The sequence below is a fragment of the Choloepus didactylus genome, chromosome 2 (assembly GCF_015220235.1).
Source record: "Choloepus didactylus isolate mChoDid1 chromosome 2, mChoDid1.pri, whole genome shotgun sequence".
Taxonomy (NCBI): Eukaryota; Metazoa; Chordata; class Mammalia; order Pilosa; family Megalonychidae; genus Choloepus; species Choloepus didactylus.
The window spans coordinates 4,849,826-4,867,366 of NC_051308.1; the positions used below are offsets into that span (position 1 = coordinate 4,849,826).

At 36.3% G+C, this 17,541-nt stretch overlaps 1 protein-coding gene across 1 annotated transcript; it reads left to right on the top strand.

Annotated features, from left to right (window-relative positions):
* Window positions 1–5,942: 5,942 nt before the first annotated feature.
* On the top strand, window positions 5,943–14,566 carry LOC119515031 (vasoactive intestinal peptide). Its single transcript, XM_037810872.1, has 7 exons — window positions 5,943–6,075; window positions 7,220–7,336; window positions 9,143–9,253; window positions 10,231–10,335; window positions 11,097–11,228; window positions 12,071–12,159; window positions 13,866–14,566. Exons 2-6 carry the CDS (start codon window positions 7,230–7,232, stop codon window positions 12,114–12,116), a joined length of 501 nt encoding a protein of 166 aa, XP_037666800.1. The 5' UTR covers window positions 5,943–6,075; window positions 7,220–7,229; the 3' UTR covers window positions 12,117–12,159; window positions 13,866–14,566.
* The last annotated feature ends 2,975 nt before the right edge of the window (window positions 14,567–17,541 follow it).

Below are 17,541 nucleotides of genomic sequence, written 5' to 3' on the forward strand. Positions count from 1 at the left end.
AGATGACTCCGGTAGCAATGTGGAGAAGCTGGAAGAAAAAGGCTGGAGGAAGTAGTGCCCTACTGGAAACTGCTGAAAATGGAAAGAGAAAATGGATACTTTTTTTTTAGTGAAGCCTCAGTTTTCTTATCTAAAGAACTTGGAATCCCACATTTGATTTTTTTCCCCTCAAATGATAACAACTCCCATGGATAGACACAAGTACTATTGTCAGAGGTAATAAATATGTTTGCCTGGAAACACAGATAACTCCAAAAGTGTCTAATTTCATTCCCTTTTCAAGAAAAATGCCCCAAACAGTCCTTCTTATGTATGAAGCAAAGAAAGAAGCATGGCATGCTTATTATTCTCTCTAATTTTTAGGCTCAGAGATATTACCCACAGGAAACTGTCAGGGATTGGCTTTCTGTCTTCCACGTTGGCATCTGTGGAATATCCTAGGAACACAGGGGCTCTGGGGACCTTTCCCTGTTCTGATGCTGCCCAACAGCTGTTTCATTTGGCTATTAGTTTGGATAAAATCTCTTTCCAAACAAATGTAAATCCGTGGCCATCATCAGTCCACATTACCCAAATGTCTGTGGTAAATCCACATGATTTATCCACAGATAAACCCACACCCTCTCCCCACTATAACTGTTCCTATGGTTTTCATAACTCATCCTCCACTGCCTGGGTTTCTAACATGGCATGTGGTGGGCTCCACAAAAGCCAGGGAAAAGTCAGTAAACTTGGAAAGAGAAAAAAAGGTCCTAATTCCAGCTCTGCTCAACTGGAAGTCGCTTGCTTCTTTTGGGTATCAAATTCCTATGATTTGTCAAATAAAGCAACTGGACTAAATCTTTCTAGCTGAAAATTGTGGTTTTATGACTCAGAAATTAGAACATCAATCTCCCAGACTGAGAAGTACAGTGAAATGACTACAGATACAGGATATTAGAAGGATGATTAGGAAAATAATGTTTATCAAATAGCCATAGCTCATGCTTCCTAGACAGTGAGATCTGCTTTCCTGAGAACCAGATGTCAGGATTCCAGAAAAGTTAGAGCCACACTGGCCTCAAGTTGCTTCTCAAGGGCCTTTCTGCTTCTCCCAGGAGGGAGTCCATCAGGGTTTGCTTTTTGGTTTCTAGCACCCCTTTGACTTTTCCTCTAGACATGTGTCACCAATGGATCCAGAAGCTTTTCCTGGAGGGACTAGCAATTTCAAGGGTCCAAATAGGCAAATTTATTTGTGTTTTAGCAGCAACATTCAAAAATCAATTGCTCACCAACTGGAAAGAACTGCTTAGGGCTAGCGTGACCTTCCTTCAATTACCCTAAGGATTCTCTCAACTCAAATTAAAAATATGAAAACTTTTAAATTGGCAGGTCTTCCAAAGCTATCCAATGTTAAAATGACATTTCTGGAAGTAGAAGGTTGATGTGGGAATGGGAATGTACCAGGCAGTTTCTCAGCAGGAAACAAATGGCTCTTACAAAATGTTAAGTGAGTTGTGACTGATGAAGAGCTAGGCAAGACCAAGGGAACTAATGGGTGGCAAATGATGCAGGGATCAGCCTGAACAGAAAGCTGTTGGTCCCTGTTGGACTGATGGAAGAAAGAGAAAGGGCTGCTGTCAGAATTTCGGGAGTCTAAGAACTGTGGTTGTGGGAGAGTGGCCATGAGAGGGGCTGGGTCTTCAGAGGAAGAATGCTGCCCATTGCAAACCATAGCCTGGAGGAAATAAATGCCAAGAACTTTCTTTCCTCTCCCCTTTGATCTCTTTGACTTCCTCCCTTTGGCCAACCCAAACACGGAGGCTGGAAGAAGCCATACATAGAGGTCAGCCCCCAGGAGACAGAGCAGGTGGAGAATGGAGAAGGGTGGATCCAGAGGGAAAGTGAAAGAACATTCAGTAGAGAAGAGAAGCGCATGAGCATGGCTCTGTTTATCTGTGGGTCAAATCTGTCCTGAGACAAGGCTATAGGTCAGATGTACTGGGAAGTCATAATTGACCTAAGTCAAGCAAAAGAAACAGGCTAATAGCCCGAATGCCCAAGAATGGATTGGGGAAGCCTAAGGAGAAGTGGGTGTCAAAGTTGGAGAACAGCTTTGAAAGGCAAAAGGGATGGAGCAAAACACATGGTAGTCATTGACAAAGGCAGGCTAGTTACGCTTGGATGTATCTAAATGTTTCTAAGCTTCTTCCTCAGGGTCCCTTTCAAACCGATTTTGATACTAAGTTGGACACAGGGTCTTGGGCAGGCTCTTCCTAGGCAACACATGGCCATGCAAAACTCAAGGCCATTCATAAAGCAGTAACAAGTACACATTTTCACAGGCCACATGGTAAGGTGTTCAAAAACATTAGCTTTAAATTGTTTTCTCCAATTCAACTTTTATTTTGATCCTCCATTCCACAGAAAATGTAGCTTAGTCATTCCCGACTAAACTGAGTAATTTCAGATTTAAAATTCTGTCGATTCAGGGTTTGATCTCCCCCTCCTTTTTCTTGGAGTAACATCTAAGTTTCTGAGTGTATATAGCAACATGGAATCAGGAGGATGGGCCCTTGGGAGGTGCTTCTGTGCCAGGCTGTCTTCGATTGAAATGTGCAGTTACATAGAACTCCAGTGTGCTGTTACCCTGCTTTTATTCCTGGGAAGTTGGTTAAGATCTGGTCATTGGAAGCTCCTCACCACTCATTGCCCTACAGGAAGGTATTTGGGGTCTTCCCAAACAGGATACGTGGAACTTTCACTGTCATACAGGTTTGTCTTCTTCCATTACCATTGCTGAGAGTGTTTGTCCATCTTCTGGGTCACGGGATATTGAGATGTGAAATGGAGCCAAATTAGCCTCTACTATTAAGTCCCTGAACTTTATAGGTCAGGGTTCTGTCATCCATCCCTTCAAGCCCATCATAAACCTCCAGAGCTAGAGTAAGAGGGCTGCTCCCTCATCTCTAATAACCTCTTCTTTTCCCCATCTCAGAGGTTCTTCTCTGGTCTGCAAAGGACAAAGACAGGGATGCCTGGGCTATGAGACGTCACTGAACAAATATTCCACCAAACCTTTCAGTCTAACATCCAGATTGCCAGTTACTTAAAGTTAACAACCAGGAATTAGACATCTTTGTTTTTCATTTCCTCCACTGACAACCTCTACCTCTCCCTGTCAATCTCGTGTATCCTGATCCCTGAGCAGAGGGGTCCTAGAATTAAAGGTTGTTACCTGGGATGTTTATATCATGAAGGTGGGGGCACATATATCACAGATGACATAGTGAGGTGGAGGAAATTTGTTTTTGAATCTTTAGTGCTTTCCTTTTCAATGCCTACATCCCAAAATTCTGTATTCTTGTGATTTCCCTACAGTCTTCCTCCAAAATCTACTTTAATAAAACTATCTGATAAAAACAACCTTAATAAGATATAAAGGACTCACAGTACTTAATACACTGTTCTGCCTCCATGTATTTTAGTTTAAAGCAAGAAAAATTTGAAACCAAGGAACAGTTTGATTTTCTTGAAATTCTCAGCATTGGTAAATGGGATGGATGACAGTGTTTTGGAGTGAAGGGAAAGATTTTCCTCGATCATATCATTTAGATCATTATGTATCCAATTGCTTAATACTCATTAAGATGTTTTTAGATTCCATAATGTGCTGTGGTGGGTAACTTTAAAGGAAAAATTGACCTTTATTTTAACACTATTTTCCACCAAAGCACTAATATAAGAAGACTACAAGAATCTTGAGAATAAATCCAAATCTTCTAAAGGAGTTTAAAAGTATGTACATACATGTGTGTGTATATATACTTTTAATATGTATATTAATTATATGACATGATATATATTTCCTAAAACAAGTTAATGAAACCCATGGGATTTAAGAATATTAAGGTAAACATGAATTCTTAACTATGTTCCCCAAAGGAGGTTCTAGATTAGGGGTCAGTAAACTTTTTCTGTACAGGGTCAAACAGCAAATATTTTAGACTCTGTGGTTAAGACGGACTTTGTTGGGACTACTTGCCTTTGCCATTGTAGTCTGAAAGCAGCCTCTGGTTTATATTCCATTTCCTTGAAAGAAGAGAGAAGAAACATTTTTTTTTTTTTTTTTGAAAAATCAGTGAGTTAGGACTTTGAACCTACAGATGGTGCTATGATCCCATTCTGAAATTCAGTTTTGCTTTCAAGTTTAAATTCATAGGAAAAAAATGCAGCTCTTTGATTTAGCTTACTTTTATTCAGAGGTAATAAAATTGAACTAGTTTTCTTTATTTTTGTATGATACTATAATAATGGGAGAGATTTCTTTACCACGGGAAAAATCTACTATAATTACTCTTTATGAATGCTAGACATTTCCTTATATCAAATACAAATCAATTTTACGTCTTTTTGCTTTTAGATTTTTCTGCTTATCATTCAGCATTGGTTTGTCTGTGACTCAATCAACTTACTTTGCTGTTGCTGTTCTGAAGTAAAATTGCTTCACTGAGAGTTGGGTGATGAAGAGCTAAGGATAAAAAATTCCATCTGAGAACCATTTCAAACTCCAGTTTATAATAATCAGGTAAAAAAAGATTTCCTGGAATTAAGCCACAGGAACTCTGGTTTAAGTCAGAGCTGTCAACTGGGAAACAAATTTGCAGACATTTTGAAATATAATTCATTTAATTTTTCTTGTAACTGGATTAGAAAATATGATTAAGAATAGCAGGATATTCTTTTACGGTATCAGTCTGACTTTGAGCGAAGCAAATAGATACTAAAAGCTTAAAGTAGAAGAAAGAATGATGGCTTTAGAGCTATTCACCCTTGAGAAACTTTCAAACAAGAATGTAAAAGAAAACACACACTGGAAATTTACAAAAACAGAAGGAAAGATAGCATTTTATTCAGCTATCCATGAAGTTGTCCACATAACTGCATTTTTTCCTTATACTCTGATAACATCTATGCTAGGCTAATTTGAGTTGAAAATGCACAAATAGAAATTAAGTATTTACTGAAGTTCTCTGTAAGTGCTTTCCAACTTATTCTTTGAAAACCACCTCTCCAGTGACTGAGTTGGAAATGTGTGTATGTGGAGTGGGGGAGAACAATGAAAGAACTCTACACAGTTCAAAGATTTATAAAAATGATGAGGTTAAAATTTTTAAAAGGGAAGAAAAAAATAAATGCCTCAAAGGATGCAGAATAATTTCAACTCATTTGGATCATAGGAGATAGCATATATGAAAGTGTCCTGGAAATTATGACATTTTAGACAGACTTGAAATAATTCTTAACACTTTATGCAACGGTATGCATATTATTCTGTCTTAGAGACTTTCTGAAACTTTATCCTGGGATAAGTCTACCACAAACCAGGAAAATAATAATAGAAGATAAAAATAATTTCTAGATGCTTTGAAATTCAGGATAGCTCTCAAGAATGATTAAATCAGGACCCACTCAAATAGCATAAAATAACAAAAGCATTAGGAGGATTGAAGCTATGTAATAAAAGAGAATTATACCTTTGTAAACACCATGAACATAAGTGTTGTATACTTTCTGCATCTGTTCCTGCACATAAATCCTTATATTCTGAAGGAACCCCAATGACCCCAGCTACAAAACTATAATCACTCTCTTATTTCATTACTACTAAATTAGAGATTAAAACACTTCACATTAAGCCAAGGACATTTTTTTGTTTAAATAAAAGTAAATTTCCTCTTTATTTATTACGTCTTGAAGTTACTCACTATAAATTTATATAAATTAGACATAATGGCAATTAAATAAGAACTTCAAGCCCTATTCATCCCGTGGGAGTACTACTGACGTCTTCCAGAGAGCTTTGTGATTGCTCAGTCCTAAATATAAGCCCTATAAAATGATGGGCTTTGAAATGCTGGTCAGGGTAGAGGGAAGAGCAGAAGCCGGCAGTAACAGCCAACCCTTAGCCGGTTCCACGTTCTTGTTCAATACTGAGGGCAGAGAACTAACTGGTGGAGCCTTTCTCTTCTCCCAGAGGACTTCAGCACCTGGACAGCTTCTTTGGAAAAGAAAGCTCCCACGAACATTACTTGGGTAAGTGAAAACTTTACCTTTTTCTTCTCCTGTGCCTCTGTAACTTTTCTTAGGATATATTGCATTTTTCTCTCTCTTGAAAATAATTATACAGTGTTCCTCCTTTTCAACTGCAAAACACAAGTTTTTCAAGTCACACAGTAAGGTCTGAAGTTCCTTCATATTGACTGGGTTTTCAGAAAGCTGCTTATCGTGCCTGTGTGCTTTCACTACGCTTTTTTAAAATACATTCAACTGGGTTTTATTTGCTTGTGTATCAATTTTTGACTGAGTTATTGGGTACAGTTGTTGCGGAAGTTTTCAATTGAATTTTTTAAGTGCTGTGCTTTCTATTTCGTATGTTTATTGATTAAATGAACTTTGGCAGTATTTATTTTCTTCTTTATTTTAGGTCTTTATAGAGAGCAAGAGAGTCAGAAAAACTCCTAAGTTTCTATGTAGAAACGATTTGGAGATGAAATGTTTAAATGTATTAAATGCAAAGAAAGAGAAGCTTTGTTTTAAATATATTTTCATTTTATTGCAAACCCTGTTTCAATGGTAAAATGTGGTTCAATGTTAATTTTTGTATTAATTGCACTATTAATTGAGTTAACTTGTTCAAGCCCAGACTTAAGGAATTAAGTTCACAGTAATACCTATTATTAAAAAAGGGAAAAAATGTATATACAAAATCTCTTTTATGCCAATATGCATATTTATATTTAACAGAGTAGAATAATTAAATAGACAATACCCCAGCTTTATGTTAATCAGACACTAAAAGCTTAAAGTAGAAGAAACATTCAGTTCCTTGAAGCTATTTACCTTGTTAGAAAAGATACTAAACTTGGATGCTACAACTGTTACAAGGAGATTGTCCCCAGAGTTACTCCCAGCTATCCAAATATATGGCATTCCATATATACCTGGGCCAACTATGTATCTGGTGAGAGAGAGGCCACATATAAAAAGGACCCTAATTTTTATTCAAGCACCCAACAGAAAAAGAATATTCTTGATTTAAATGGCAATCATATTGCAAAATAAAAATTATTTTTTTCCAAACTCTGCAAAGGCCTTCAGAAATTACTGCTAGATGCTGAGACCTTGCTTGCTGATGGCAACTGTAGCTGGAAAAGCTTATGTGATTCTCTCCCTTTAGAGGCACAGAGATGGAAGCCAGAAGTAAGCCCCAGCTGCTGGTGCTGCTGACCCTTTGCAGTGTGCTGTTCTCACAAACGCTGGCATGGCCTCTCTTTGGAGCACCCTCTGCTCTGAGGTTAGTTCTCTTTCAATTCAGACAGCTGAACATTCCTTCTTCGGCTAAATGGGACTTTCCTCTATGTTGTTATTGACAACTTAATTTTTAAAATTTGGTATTATTTACTTAAATCTTTTGACTGATGTGTTAAACAAGTTTTTTGTTGTTATTTTTTTAAATTTTCATGATTATTCTGAGTCCTGGGATTCACTCTCAGGGCATTACTGACCATGTCAGGGTTTAGTTTTATGGGGTGGAAAGGGGATTTGACTTTCCTTTCATTCAAAACAAGTTTTAGATAAGGAATAAGCTTTTATATTCGTTCATTTCCTGGTGGAAAAATAGATGTTTAGTTGCCAACTTCATTTTGGTTTCTTTTTAAGATCAATTCATAGAACAGAAATATTTTATTATAACTAATCATGACTAGTATTTGATTAGTGGAACATTTATAAAATCATGTTGATATATATCTGTACAGACAGAATCAAGTTACCAACACTACAACTTGGGGGATAACTGATTTGTTGAGACATCCTTCCCTCCCACATTAGTGAATCCTAATAGACTTCGTTCTAACCATAATTCCTTAGTTTTGCTGTCCTATATCTTGTATTCCATATTTCAAATAAATATGAGTTATGTTATGCTTTATAGATTTGAACATAACTCATATTTAAAGCTTTACCTGAAATTTTAAAAAGAAACTAAAGAAGTGGACAGGAAAGGAAAGCTACAATAGCTTGATTTTTTCCTTCCTGTATACAGGTGTCTCATTTTGCCCATTCCTAATTCTCTGCTCAAAGTCAACTTATGCTCAATTAAGCAAAAATCTCTCAGCTATTAGTGTTCTCTGTGAAATCTGTTTAAAGCCACCTCCTGTGTTGTTTTGATACAAAATAGAATTGTTGTATCTGAAAGGTACTATCACAATGGAAGAAAAATTACAAGAATGCTGAAGTGTGTATTGATTGCTAGACTCTAGACCCACCATCTGCTATGTCACCAAAAGATACACAAGTGTCCAGGAACTGACACACCCCTTGGAAGTTTGCCCTAATGGTGTAAATACACATATTGCTGTCTGAAATGTGCATGCATCCACAAATAGAGTCGTACTCCACATATAGGTAAGGCTATTCCCAGTTCTTCCAATATAGCATTGTATATCCCTTAATAAAATTGTGTGACTACATAAGACTAGAAGCCAGAAGGTTCCACAAAATTTTACTGATTTTGACTAACAATGCACAGACGGATGAATTCTATTGAATTGACCAATACAAAAAAGTATCAGGCCAAGTTAAATCTGTGAAGTCAACCGGAGGGACCTAGACAGAGAAAACAGTTCATATCCAGCTCTTGAGAGATGTTTGGAAAAAATGATGCTAAACATAAACAAATGAAATGAGTTTTTCAGTTTTCATTTTGAACATTAAGAGAATTTTTCCAAGTTCCTATTTTGGATGAAACTTCTCTTCCTGTGAAATTTTTTGAGATTGCAAAATGAAGATATTATTGAGGAAGTGTGCTTTGTTTAACTCTCAGATAGGATTGAACCAAGCAGTAGCTCTTATATTTGGTACACCCAGCTTGTACAATATGTAGGACATCTACATTATAGGATCATCAAATATTTCACTATTTATACTCCATAAACACAGAAGCCATTAAACCCAATTACAGTTTCCATGTGTTTTGAATAGGTGATATCCATGATTTTAAGCATTTTATTTAAAATACTTAGTAAAACCATAAGCACTGTCTACAGAGGGAATGATGTATTATATTTCAATTGTGCTCTTCTCCTATGTTGGGTGACAGAATGCCATTTGAAGGACCAGATGAACCTGATCAAGGTTCATTAAAAGCAGACACCGACATTTTGCAAAATGCATTAGCTGAAAGTGACACACCCTATTATGATGTGTCCAGGTGAGTTTATTTTTTCTTGAGTTTTATTTAACAAAATATATTTTAGAAATATACACATTTAGTTTTGTCTGACTTTGAAGCTATTTCCAATGCTTAATGCTACAGGTTTCCATGTACCATGGCTTCATTCAGTCTGATTTATTGCAGCTCATTCAGCTAACCGTGATTTTCATGTGGACCAAGTTATGACTTGTTACAATGAGTCAGGATGAACTATTCACTTAAATTTTGTTGCACATAATTTCAAGATTACAGATTGTACCAACTTGGTACTAAATATGCAGCCTCAAGAATTCCATGATGATGTTGATTCTCAGGCATAAATTTCATCTCACCGTAATGAAAATGTCTAATAGCTGTCCATTAATGGAACTATTTGTCTGGAGCAGCATTCAAGTACAGACTGTGTAACTCTAGGCTGAAGATGAATTATAAAAGGTTCTTCACTTGCCTCAAAAAGTTAGACTGTCTATATTTAAGATCTTCTCTATGTTAGGAGATTTTATTTTCAATTATTTTTTCAAAAGAAGCAGCAAAACATATAATGTTATAAACATCCGAAACAGGATATTTTTCCCTTGCGTGTATCTTCATTCAGGGTGACAGAAATACAGCACCATAAATAAATAAGTAGAAATTAGTTTGAAATATATTAAATTTCTTACAGCAATATTTCTCAGAGAACAATTACTTCTAAAGATTTTGCAAGGGAGAATTATTTGTATGGAGACAAGCTTCTAAAAAAAAGCTAACTTCTCTACTTTTTAAAATGTTGAGGCTGAAAATATAGACCAAACCTTGAGACAAGTGACTAGAAAATATTTTTGGTAGGTTGTTAGGAAACCTCCTTTTGGGCTTGAGTTTGAATGTGAAGAGGATTTCATAATAAGCTGGTGCATTTCTTTATTTAATTAAAGCAACTAATATTTTAGAAAACCATTTGCAGAATAATGGCTTTCTTTTATCCCTTGTTTTAGAAATGCCCGACATGCTGATGGAGTTTTCACCAGTGACTATAGTAGACTCTTGGGTCAACTTTCTGCCAAAAAATATCTTGAGTCCCTCATTGGAAAACGAGTTAGGTAAAGAGAATTATTTTTATCAAATGCATTATCAGTAGCTAACCTACAAATTCTTATTTACATTGTTAACAATTTACTTACTTTGTTCAAAATTGAAAACTCTTTTGATAATGTTTAATTTAGTTAAATAAAAATAACATATTCCTGAATAAAGTATGCCAGGCCCATGGATTAAGAAAATAAGGCATTTTAGCAGTAATCATACTCATGGGTTCCAGACACATTTTTTCTTACTTAGCAATCATTTAAAAATCTGCAAGCAAATTGAACTAGACACATTAAAAAATAAGGCACAGTATAAGCTGAAGCAGATTTAAGGTCAATCACAGGACTTGATTTTACCTCTGCTCAAATCAAGCTTTGGGAGATCCTTTCTTTAAGTGGCTGATGGCTGAATAATTATATGGTACTGCTCAGGATGGCATAGCTTCTAAAGAAGCATTTATTTTTAAAGAATTTTGCCTCTAAGTGGCAGAGCCCAACTTCAGATGCCCCCGATTTTTTTTTTTTTTTTTTGATAAAGTATTTGCTCAGTCAGTAAAGAATGTGTCTTAAAGGCAGCCCCAAAAATGCAAAATCACATTGGATTATTCCTTGCTTCCCGATTCTTAGGCTGTGTAATTTCTTTCTAGTCACTTTGTGATAGTATACGAATTAGGCATTAAAATTCCTTTTTATCTGACTCCAGGAAATTTGGAATTTTGGCACATTTACCATTTCTTGTTAAAACTCTTCCATTTCCTTTTCCTCACATCCCTTAGCAATAACCTCTCAGAAGACCTTGCACCAATCAAACGTCACTCGGATGCCGTCTTCACCGACAACTACACCCGCCTTAGAAAACAAATGGCTGTAAAGAAATACTTGAACTCGATTCTGAATGGAAAGAGGAGGTAAAAACAAAGAGAACTTGCTCAAATGAGAGCTGATAATGGCTCCCAAAATATAATCTCTACCTAGAGACTTACCAGTCCTACCTCCAGCTTCCCCAATGCCCCCATTCTCCGTGAAGGAGGAATTCTCAACCATGGCTGGCATTAGAACATCCTGAGAGCTTTTAAAATACTGATAACCGGGCCTTCCACAAAACGAATTGCCAGGAAATCATCTCTTGAAGTAGGGCCCTAGACGTTGGTATTTTAAAATAGAGCCCCCCTCCCCCAGTTGATTCTAAAGTGCTGGGGTTGAGAATGATAACTGTAGACACATCCAGTCTGAATCTAGGAACAGATATTATCAAAACAGCTGATTAAGGAATGACAAGTTCAGTGAATTAGCAATTTGGCAACATATGGAACCTTCTTAAATCTAACTCTCCTTATGCGTGAATGTTTAAAGCCTTATTTTACCAAAGTAAATTAAGAGGAAGTTTGTATTTTTAGATTCTATAAAACCCAGACCTCTCCATGGTGTGTAAACATTGGAGCAGGAAACCTATGAAGTGAGACTATTTCTCTTTTCTCATCTCATTTTGTTTATCTGTTGAGTATAAAGCCAATTCTGTTTGGGAGAGGAGATCAGACAAGATGACCCTCTTTGCCCACCAGATTATACCACAAGTATAAAATTAAATACTTAAAGGTTGATTTATAATAACCAACTTCAAAGATAATCATTTTGTCCCAGTGCACTTTCCAGAGCACAGAAAACAGCATAGATCACATCTCGTTGCTTCTTTAGATGCTTTCTCATCTAAGAAACTTAAGATGCACAATTTTCTTTTTCTGCTCTGCAGCAGTGAGGGAGAATCTCCTGACTTTCCTGAAGAGTTTGAAAAATGATGAAAAAGCTCTTTAGAGCAAAGCTGCTGATGACTTCCCAGTGGTGGGTATATGTGTGCATTCTCATTCTTATGGCAACCACCTAATTATTTAAGTAGGTGAGAGACACCTGGTTAGAAACATTATAGGATTAAATTATTTTTCACTATGAGACTTCATCTAAGAGGGACATTTGTACCAGTAGTGGACCCCAATCTAGTAAATGGCTCAAAATTATTCAGGTAATGTTCTCATTGCAAAGAAGAGAAAGCTCCTAATGAGCAAACAGTTTGATATATGAAAGGTACTCCTAGTTTACCAGACTTATGGCTGTCCTTGTGTTGAGATATGAAACAGAAGAGCCTGATTTGCACTAATGAGAAAAATCGGATTTCTTTTTGAGCATCAAGCCATACTGCTTTTATTAATTTAACGTTTCGTCCCACAATTGACTGCTATCATCTCATTTAACTGAAGTACAGGGAAATGCAGTGCTATGAAATTGTAGCATGACTCATTATTTTGAAATTGCCAAGACACTCTGGATCTAATTGTATTCCTTGAAACACAGCAAACCTCCTGGAGCAAAAGTCAATTTTAGTTTATTTGGTCTACAAAGTGAATGTAGGTGTGATGACTCTAATAGCATTCACTGTAAAATATTTTTGAGTAAAGAAAACAAGAGTAGATATTTTTCCTTTGTGTAGTGATGGGCTTGTTAGCAAAATTGCCTTGATATAAACATGGTACAAGACGTATTTCTTTCTTGAGTTATGTTATGTTAATGTTTATATGAGCTTGTAAACACTGGCAGGTGCTTAAAGAAATTTCAAGTCATCACCATATCAGAGGTTGTCAACTTTTTCCCTAAAGATGCTAGAGAGTAAATATTTTAGGCTTTGCAAGCCATATGGTCTGTTACAACTGCTCAACTCTGCAACTGTAGCGTGAATGCAGACACAGACCAAACCTAAAAATGAATGGGCGTGGCTGTGCACCAATAAAACTTCATCTGCAAAATCAGGCAGGAGGCTGGATTCCAACCCTTGAGTAGGTCAATGAGATTAAACTAGTCCTATGCTCAGACTAAAGGCAATTCACAGTCTTGTAGTATTTCCTGATGTGAATATCCAAGGTTTTCATGAGAATTTTCAAGAGTGGAGTTAGTGGCTGGGAAACCACCTGCCTGCCTTTGTCCATTGTCTGCCTACTCCTCCTTCTCTAAGAGAAGTACTAGGACAGGGGTGATGTGCAGGCCAACTCCTTACCATGGATAGACATTTCAGAGAAACAAGTCCCTTTGCTCAAAGGAAAATTAATCACATCTAGTTTCTTGAATAAATGTCAGTAAAAACCTTCCCCTTTAAATTAAGAAATATACAATAAGCACTAAAATTTAAAGGGAGATTCATCACTCTATCTTTTCTAAATTATAAGTTCACTTATGAGTTTATATCTGCCATTTGTTTCTTTTTCTGATTGGGAGGCTTTGGACAAATTATTTTAACAGGAAATCCTATTAGGCATCCATTATAAAAATTACAAATGGATATTTATTAATGACTAATTAGTGAGTCCCTTCACATTCCAATTCCTTTCTGACAAGTCCTTTTGAAGATGTCCTTCTGATAGCATAGAGTGTGATCCTCAGTCATTGGCAAGGGGTACAGAGAAATAGATGTTTGTCACAGGAGTGGATGAGTGAATGAGACTGAGATACTGTAAATAAAAATATTTTTATGCTTAAAGCACTAAATTTTTCTTTTTCAGAATTCTTGAAGGAAGATGATAAAGTAATTATATTTTGAGTTCTACATAAGTAATTCAAGAAAACAACTTCAATATCAAAACCAAATAAAATATATTGTGTTGTGAATGCTGTGGTTTATTTTCCTCCAGTGTAATAACTGTGATGTTTACATTGTAAATATTATTTGAGAGTTCTAAAAATTTTGTCTTTAACACTCATGAAATCTTGTAATTTCATATGCTGTGTATCCTTTATAACAAAAATATATTTAATGATAAGTAAATATTAGGTTATTTCCAATTATATGAGACTTTTGGGAAGGGTGGTGATAGAGCAAAATCAATGTGTTTATTTATAGAGTTGCGTAACCTTTCAGAAAAGTTGAGCAAATAATCAGTGCATCTAAATTTGAATATTAAGCAAACAGAATACTGTGTTAAATAAACCTCAAAATGTCTAATATCAAGAACAAAGAGGAAAAGTTGTCTTCAAAAAAGATTGTCACAGAGTGTTGTTTTTCCACATTTTTAGGCTACCTTTACTTTGAATGAGATTAGAAATCTCTCAAATTTGTATCTCAAATTGCCAAAGGCTCTATTCTGAGTTTGTATTTCAATTAAGGAAAATGGCCCCTAGTTCTGGCATGTGGATCTTCCCTTTATGTTTGTGTTATTTAAAGATATGTAAAGTGAAAACCAAATGGAAAGCTTGTTTTTGAGTAATAAATATTTTTCCATAATCACTCAGAGTAAACTTTTTGTCATAATCAAGTTCCTTACAGTGAGAGTACATTGGAGACATAACTATTTTTCCAGAATGATTGTAAGAAATTAAATATGGAAAAATAAAGACATTGATTATCATTGCAGATACTTTATATTGTTTTTATTCTTTTAAATGTTTCAATAGTAACCTCTTAACTCTAAGTTCCAGGCATATTGGATAGTTTTTTTAATATTTTGAGGTAGGATTATGTTTGTGTGTAAGAATCCTAAAATAACAGTGACTTGAATAAGAGATGAATTCCTTTCTCATATAGGGCCAGAAATAAGATGTCAAGGCTTAGTATGATGGTTCTGCTCCTTGAAGCCCTCAGTAATCCAAACTCCTTCCAGCTCACCTCTCCACACCCAGGGTGTGGCCTTTGTCCTCAAATTCTAAGATTGCTGTTAGAATTCCAGCCATCATGTCTGCATTCCAGGCAGCAGGAGAGAGGGGCATGGATAAAAAGGGAGCGAAGGGTACATGCTGACTTCTTCTACGGCCATAGTCATTTACAGTAGAGGATGGGAAATGTAGTCTTTTTCTGAGTGGCCATCTGTCTAGCTACAAACTCAAGCTCTATTAATATAAAATGAAGAAAAAATAGATTTGGGATTAGGTTTTTGTTTTCTTTTAAATCTTAGGCTATGGATCTTAAAATCTCACCAAAAAGGCCTTAAGAAATGATAAAGAAATTAAGAGTCAGATCCTCATCATTAAGGAAGAGGCATTATCATAAAAAGACAAAACTTCACTCAATTTGATTAAAACACATGGCTACATAAGGAAGGTCTTAGAACTACCACTAATTGCAAAGCAGTTTACACAAGTTGAAGTGAATGGGACTAATTGTACCTTTTATTATATTTGACTCCACAAATCATTAAATATTTAGCAGTAAGTTACTTTGTATGCAAAGCACTGCAGTGGAAACAGAAAACTCCTAGGTGTTATTTGCCCATAAGGAGTGTATAAAGACCAAATGTGGGGCATAATTCTAGTGCAATTTGAATTGTGTGGTTGAAGAGTTTGGATTTCATCTTGTTAATGTAAATCTTTTCCATTTATTTCCTATTCCTTCAAGAAGTATTTATTCAATGATTATGATGAGTATTCAGGGAAGAGAGAACAACAAGGGGTTCTCCTCCAGATGGGGGTGGCTACCATAATGAAAGAAGGAGTGTGGGTAGTGAAAAGTGGAGTCTGAAGATGTCTTGAAAGTAGAGGCACAATTCCTGCTAATGTACTGAAGATGGGAAAGAGAAAAGTCAAGCATGAGTCCAAGGTCAATCACCTGAGAAACTTGAAAGAGGCCTTTACTATTAATGGAAATGGAGAAGAGTGTGGAGGACTGAGCTTCCTCTCCAGGGGAGAAGGGAGTTGAGTTGCCAGCATGTTAAAGCTGGATGTTGAGTAGGGAGTTGGAGATATATGTAAGGAGCCGTGAGGAGAGGCTGGGCTGGAGATACACGTTAGAGTCTACAATATACAGATGGGATTTAAAGCCACAAGACCAGATGAGGTCACCAAGGAGCAAGTGCAGCTAAAAATCCCAAGGTGTGATCTCTAGGGCTATCCAACTTAAGAGGTAGGGGTGGTAAGGAAACAGATGGATGATTATATGTATGTGAATATATCTCAATACAATTGAATTTAAAAAAATAAAAGGATAGAAAAGGAGCAGCTAGTGAAATAGGAGAAAAACAGAGGCATGTGTAATCCTGGAAGCTAATGGAGAAAGTCTTCAAGGGAGAGGGCTTAATTAATAGAGGTCAATGCTGCTGTTTAAGTAAAATAGCTTCCCTCACTGAGTTCTTCAAGAAATATTTATTAGGACCTGCAACGTGCCCAGTACTATTCTAGGTTCTGATAGCAATAGCAGGGAACAAAATCAGACAAAAATCCTGCCCTCATGGAGCCTGAAATCTATTAAGGAGACAGATGATAAACAAAACATTAAGATAAGTTATAATAGAAAAGTGGTACATGCTAAGGAGAAAAATTAATGCAGAGAAAGAGGATATGAGGTGTTTGTGTTACCAGACCTAGGTGGTGGATTCTTTTGCTCAATGTGCTCAAATGACCAATTCCTGAGACACCAGGCTTTCAAAGAAAGAGTTTATTGCTAGGCATGAAGCAGGAGAACAGATGGCCTATTGGTCCAAAATCTGTCTCCCCGAACTGCAGAAATTCTGATAGTTTTATAGCATCAAAAGATGGGCAGATTTTAGGATAATGAGTACAGTGGCCCCAGATTATGTAATTGGAGGTAATCTAACTATTGAGAATGTGCAGATTGATTGCATGCTTAGTCACAGAACATATGTAAGAAAATGGCAGCCTTAATACGATGGTGGGTGTGATTTTTAGTATAATGAGGTATAGGTGACTCGTACGTTAAAGTGTAAGCTACTGCGCATGTCAGGTGGGCCCATTTTGGTTAGATTCAGCTTCGGTTATAAGATAACTTTGGACTTGGGGTGGGTTAGTTCTGGGTTGACCCAAGACCCTTCATTAATAAATATTAGGCACTGTCTTGAGTGATCATAAGACTCTAAAGTTGAAAAACTGGATAAATGGGTACAAGTGGAAGTTAGTCACAAGGTTTTTACAATCACAAGGGCACAAGATAAAAGCCATACAATCATTATTAGAAATCAAGGCAGCTGGATTACCGTTCAGGTTTGATATTCTCCTCTGTCTAATATATCAGAAAGTAAAAAGGAATATCTATATAATGATTCAGTAATCATAATCAGTTCTTAAATCCTAACTTCTTGGTTACATTTGGAAGGAGGGTTGAAATTTTAGATGGGGTTCCCAGAGAAGGTCTCACAAAGAAGGCAGCATTGAGCAAAGATCTGAAAGAAGTAAAGAAACCAGCATGGAGTCTTGATAGGAAGAGCATTCTAGACAGAGAGAATATTAGATGCA